General features: G+C 51.5%; 1 protein-coding gene across 1 annotated transcript in view; it reads left to right on the plus strand.

Annotated features, from left to right (window-relative positions):
- The window catches only part of Aco2 (aconitase 2), a 43,649-nt gene that overhangs the window by 36,463 nt on the left and 944 nt on the right, over positions 1-6,242 (plus strand). The window contains exons 10-17 of the mRNA XM_020168166.2: positions 626-783; positions 1,003-1,076; positions 1,609-1,720; positions 3,049-3,171; positions 3,374-3,529; positions 4,398-4,589; positions 5,172-5,304; positions 6,017-6,138. Coding sequence (XP_020023755.1) covers positions 626-783; positions 1,003-1,076; positions 1,609-1,720; positions 3,049-3,171; positions 3,374-3,529; positions 4,398-4,589; positions 5,172-5,304; positions 6,017-6,138 — 1,070 coding nt within the window. The remainder of the gene's footprint in view (positions 1-625; positions 784-1,002; positions 1,077-1,608; positions 1,721-3,048; positions 3,172-3,373; positions 3,530-4,397; positions 4,590-5,171; positions 5,305-6,016; positions 6,139-6,242) is intronic.

Below are 6,242 nucleotides of genomic sequence, written 5' to 3' on the forward strand. Positions count from 1 at the left end.
AATTTTTTGGCTTAATAATTAGAAAATAAATTACTAAATTGATGACATATTGTCTTACTATCTGTAGACAGTACTGTATCATTAGGTTTTCATAGACTTTTTAATAAATGACATAATTTTTAAAAAGATCTCTTGTTGGGCTAGCAGAGTAGCGAGTGCCTGCCTAGCAAGCGTGAGGCCCTGAGTTCAAACCCCAGTGTCATCCAAAAAAAAAAAAAATCTTATTACCCTGATTTTAATGCAATAAAGGAATAGAAAATGTTGGAAAGTATAGGGGAAATACTGGCCTCTCCTATCAGCCAGCAATGATCACTGTTAATATGTCAGTGTACACTTTCTGGTATGCACATACATGCACATGAGATTGGTCTAAAAATCAGCTGCTATGCAAAATGTGTTCACTGTCATGGTCAGTGGCCTACCATGTCTTCTCTTCAATGATTAGGTCATAAGTAGCCTGTTTTTTATTGTTACAAACTTAGGTTGCTTTCAACATGACACTGTTAAAAATAGTTTCTGGCTCACCTCAGTTGGTGAGATCTTTGGACCAGGTCTAGATTGAGGTCATTAAGAGACCTAGAGTCACACTATCTCCTCCTGACCTCACCACCCCACAATTCTCTAGGTCTGATTGGCAGCTGCACCAATTCAAGCTATGAGGACATGGGGCGCTCAGCAGCTGTGGCCAAGCAGGCGCTGGCCCACGGACTCAAGTGCAAGTCCCAGTTCACCATCACACCAGGCTCTGAGCAGATCCGTGCCACCATTGAGCGGGATGGCTATGTGAGTATCCACTTGCCCTTGCCCCTGGCTCTCAGCTTTACTGCTAAGTGATATGCTTCAGGGTGGGACAAGCTACAACCTGTTGAGCCAGAGCTGATACAGGTCCCAGTGGCTGCCCTAGAGTTCTAGTATAGCTCTTCATCCTGCAAGCTGCTGATGAACGCTCTCCCATCAGCCACAAGCCTGCTCCTGACAGTTCCCTGCCTTTCTTCCCTGTAGGCACAGATCCTGAGAGATGTGGGTGGCATTGTCCTGGCCAATGCTTGTGGCCCTTGTATTGGCCAGTGGGACAGGTGAGCAGTACATCTTGGGGCCCTTACATGCTGGGGAATGGATCCCCAGAAGTTGAGGGGAAGACATTACAGGAATGGAGAGAAGAGACTCAAACTTGAAGCCTCTGGCTACAGGAGCAGCTTCACATTAGAAGCCTTTACCAGGCATGGTGGGGCCGTTGGGCTGGAAGTATAGGAAGAGTCCTGTAGAGGCCCTGGGAGGTCATGCATCTGACACCAGGTTAGCCGGAAGAAACCAACAAGACCACATCCTAGTGGGTGAAGCTGTGTGAGAGGAAGTAGCTGCCTGGGTCAGGAGACTTAAGGCCTCCATATGGGCTCTGCCTGTTTTCCATGTGGTCTCAGGCGAGACCCAGTGAGCGTCCTGTACAGTGCGCTTGAGTGCCAGGGAGGAGGTAGTCTTTTCAGGGCCTTACCAGTTCCCCTCTGTCATAAGCTAGGCATGTGCCATAGATACCTGGCTCATCTGGCATCAGGATGGGCCATGTGACAAGGCCAGATATCCCTAATCCTGTCCTCTCTGACCTTGCAGGAAAGACATCAAGAAGGGGGAGAAGAACACAATTGTCACCTCCTACAATAGGAATTTCACTGGCCGCAATGATGCAAACCCTGAGACCCATGCCTTTGTCACATCCCCAGAGGTGAGACTGCATGGCCAGGCACTAGTCTGGGACTGCTTCCGGGGACTGCTCCTGCGAGTCAGAAGAGGAGGTGGGAGAAGGGGCTTGGGGCAAGAGCATGTGACCTCATAGGAAGGTTGGCATCATAAGGCAAGGGGTTATCTGAGTGGAAACTAAGAGCCATGGGCCTTCCCAGGCATTAAGCCTCATGCTCCCTTGGTGATTCCTGCCTGAGAGATGTGAGGTAGACAGACGATAGATAGATAGATAGATAGATAGATAGATAGAAAGAACACAGTTAGTAGCTATACATGGGATATGGAATCTCATTGTCTGGTCTAAGCAGCTGTATGAGCATGCTCAAATAACTTACATTTCCTGAGCCCCACAGATCTTGTTAGGGTTACGTGAGAACATATGTGGAGCATGACTTCAGCTCCTTTCCTTTTCTGGTCCGTCCTTTCCCTTTCTTTCTCACCACTTCTGCTATATTGCCCAGGCTGGCCTTAAACTCCTTGGCCCGGGTGATCCTCCTGTGTCAGTCTTCTGAGCACTGAGGACTACAAGAGCACATCATGGCACTCAGCTCTAGGTTATGGGTTCAGTAATTTTGGCCTCCCTGTTAGTGTGGGCACTGAGTCAGCAGAAGTGCCCCAGACACTTAGGGGTTTCTTGCCTCAACTATCCATCTCTTTTTTGGGGGGTGCGCTGGGGTGGGAGAAGGATTAGGACTGGCGTTCAAACAGGTCATTGCACTTGCAAAGCAGGTTCTCTACCGCTTGAGCCATACTTTCAGTCCATTTTGCTCTGGTTTTTTTCCTTTTTTTTCTTTTTTTTTTGAGGTTCTGGGGTTTGAACTCAGGCCCTACACCTTGAGCCACTCCATCGGGCTGACTTTGAACTTCAATCCTCCTAATCTCTGCCTCCTGAGTAGCCATGATTACAGGCGTGAACCACTGGCACTCAGCTGGTCTGTCTCTTTACTGTTTACAAGTAGAAATGTGCTTACTAAGTGAGCTACCAATGTAGGAACATTTTCATCACTGCAGCATTTCTGTTCCGTGACCTCTTCCTGTCTGTCTCCACAACACCTGAGGGGGACAGGACAGTGCTGCAGTGGTGCTGATCTGGCCTGGGGGCGAGCACTAAGCTTGGGCCCTAGTGGCAGTAATAGAGACTAGATGGCCCTTGGGTTCCTGAGTCCTCTGCTGACCCAGTGGCCCATGGACCCAAAGATAGTCCTGTAGCTCTGGCATCCAAGGAGAGCAGAGAAATTTCCTAGCTTCTGCTGGTGAACAAGATAGGCATAGTGTTTGGTGCTAACCAACAAACTGGCTACCTCATTTCAGATTGTCACAGCCCTGGCCATTGCAGGAACCCTCAAGTTCAACCCAGAAACTGACTTCCTGACAGGCAAGGATGGCAAGAAGTTCAAGCTGGAGGCTCCTGATGCAGATGAGCTGCCCCAAGCGGTGAGCAGGTGCTGCCACTCTGTTGTCAGCTGACCTGGGGACCTGCAGCTTCTGTGAAGGGACAGCATTATTAGTGAGAACAAAGGATCTATGTTCTCTAGGGGACTGTGGCTTGGAGCAAAGGAAAACTTGCTTCCTATGAGAGCCATCTACACGGGGACTGAAGATTCGGTGCCCAACATGCCCTTGTCTACTGCTGCAGGAGTTCGACCCAGGGCAAGACACCTACCAGCACCCTCCCAAGGATAGCAGTGGACAGCGGGTAGATGTGAGTCCCACCAGCCAGCGCCTGCAGCTCCTAGAACCTTTCGATAAGTGGGACGGCAAAGACCTGGAGGACCTGCAAATCCTCATCAAGGTCAGTTTGGGCCAGTCAGGCAGGCAGGCAGGGCTCAGAGAACCATAGGTGGGTGTAGGTGTCAAGACAAAGGGAGGACAGAAAAGGAGGTTGCCTGCAGAGGAGGGAGGGCATCACAGCCAGGTATTCCCCTTCTCTATGGCCCCAGGTGGGCAGACCTGGATCTGATCATCTGCTGTCTGGGGCACTCAGCCATCTGGTACGGCCAGGTAAATGCAACACACGCAGGCCCAGAGGGATGCATGTAACTGAACAGGTTTTCACACCTCTGGCTTGAACAAACAGGCTCCCAAAACCAGTGATTTCTATTATTCCCACTTGTTGAAAAGGTCTGTTTGGGAGCTAAGCAGACACAAGCCCAAGTACTGGTATTTGAACTCAGAGCTTTGTAGTTGCTAAGCAGATGCTCTACCACTTGAGCCACACCCTAGCCCTAAGCCTAGGGCTTTATACCCACGTCAGACATTCATTTATGTGCTTACTAAGGGGTGTCCAGGCACTCCTGATCAGTCACCAGCCAGGACCCAGACATGTCTCCAGCATGAGGTCTAGCTGATCTACCCTGGGCAGCTCTTAGTTGAAGCCCTAGACCTGGAGGGTGAGCCTAGAGATACCTCTGAACTCCATGTCTAGCCCGTCCCCTTTGCATGGCCTGTCTGAAGACTGAGCAGTCCAAGGCCCATGAGAGTGTCAAGTGATAGCTAACACTGCAGGCTGTGTATCCAAAATCTGACATGCTTCCCTTGGCACCCCGTGGGCCCCTGGCACTGGTGCTACAGTTTGCCTCTGGAGGGCTTTCCTTTAATCCACCACTCACCAGCCACATCCTGGCCTCTGTCCTCTCTGCCCACCCACCCATCCACCCAAGGTCAAAGGGAAGTGTACCACCGACCACATCTCAGCTGCCGGACCCTGGCTGAAATTCCGTGGGCACCTGGACAACATCTCCAACAATCTGCTCATTGGTGCCATCAATGTTGAAAATGGCAAGGCCAACTCTGTGCGAAATGCTGTCACCCAGGAGTTTGGCCCTGTCCCTGACACTGCCCGATACTACAAGGTGAGCAAGCATCAGTGGGAGCAGTATTGGCAGCCACTTCCCTGAAGGCCGGAGGGCAGGCACAGGGAGGACATGTGGGGAGTGGAAATAGTGAAGGATCAACCATGCCCAGAGGAAACTGCCACTCTAAAGGAACCAGGCATAGCTCAAATGGGTGGAACTGGTTGGTCAGAGCACCCAGGAGTTAGTGAGAGGAGACTCTCAGCAGGCATTTGGCTTCAGCCAAAAATGTTGGAGGAAACCTTGTAGGAGAGGAAGAAGAGCTGCCTCAGGAACTCAGTGAGAAACTCAGAGAAGAAAGCAGTCACTCTAGATTTGATAAGAAGCAAGCAGTGAGAGTCCAAAGCCAGGCCCGGGAACCAGGAGGAGGATAGCTAAGGGAACAAAGGGGCCACTAGAGCCAGAGCCAGGCCCACTGCCAACTAGAAGGCAGGGCTATGCCCAACCCACCTGCCTCTGCTTTGCTGGATGTAGTTGGACCTGATTCACTCCTGCCCTTGACCCCATGGGCTTCCACATGCCCAGGGTGGGGGGAGCAGTGCCCTCATCTGCCTCCTGACTTCACACCTGCTTGCCTGACAGGAACATGGTATCAGGTGGGTGGTGGTTGGAGATGAGAACTATGGTGAGGGCTCCAGCCGGGAGCATGCAGCACTGGAGCCTCGCCATCTCGGAGGCCGGGCCATCATCACCAAGAGCTTCGCCAGAATCCATGGTGAGCTAGAGCCCATATCTAGGGCATTTGGTGCCCCTTCCCCACCTAGTTCTCTAGGTAGCCTCAAACAGGAAGAGAAGTGCCTTCCCAGAGTAAGGGTGGAGTCAGCCCAGGCCCTCTGGCTCTAGACTCCGAGACATTATTTCACACTTAGCACTTAGAGCCCAACAGCCCCTTTCCAGTGTGACCCATTGGACCCCAGGAGCCCTGCCTGAATCACCCAGCCCAGATCTGGCTTCCAAGTTACCCACATTGCCATTGACCACTTTGAGCCTGAACCCATTATGTCTAGCTTTCAGATTATTGTCTACAGATCCTGTGTTCCACCATAGCCCACAGTCACCCACCCAAAGTCAAGTTGGCATTGCCCAAATCCAGTTCCTACAGCTTCCCACCAGTACTGGTCTTGCTTCCACACTTGTAGACCTGAGCCACTGAACTCCAAGACACAAGACATTGTGAAGGTGTCTACCCAGAAAGCCTCACAGATTGCACCAGTGCACTTCTGTTCGGGGTGCTTCTAATGAAAGGGAGCATGTCACTGGGACTCGAAGCACTGGGCCTTGGAATCACTACCCCTAGCAGCCAAATTAGGGGTGTCTCCCACAGCCCCAACTGAATTTAGAAAATGAAGCTTCCCAGCCTGGTGAGGATCCCTGGGCAGACAAGAAGTGGAAGAGGCTTCACCTTGTTGACTGCTTGTATCTTTCAGAAACCAACCTGAAGAAGCAGGGCCTGCTGCCTCTCACCTTTGCTGACCCCTCGGACTATAACAAGATCCATCCTGTGGACAAGCTGACCATTCAGGGCCTAAAGGATTTTGCCCCGGGCAAGGTCGGGGGATAGAGGAGCGTAGATGACCAGGGCCCTCCTGGGTGGGAGCAGCTACCTTGCTTTCCCTCCTGCTACACATGGCCCCCCCTTTAGCTCCTCCTGTG

This window comes from Castor canadensis, chromosome 8, assembly GCF_047511655.1.
Source record: "Castor canadensis chromosome 8, mCasCan1.hap1v2, whole genome shotgun sequence".
Classification (NCBI taxonomy): Eukaryota; Metazoa; Chordata; class Mammalia; order Rodentia; family Castoridae; genus Castor; species Castor canadensis.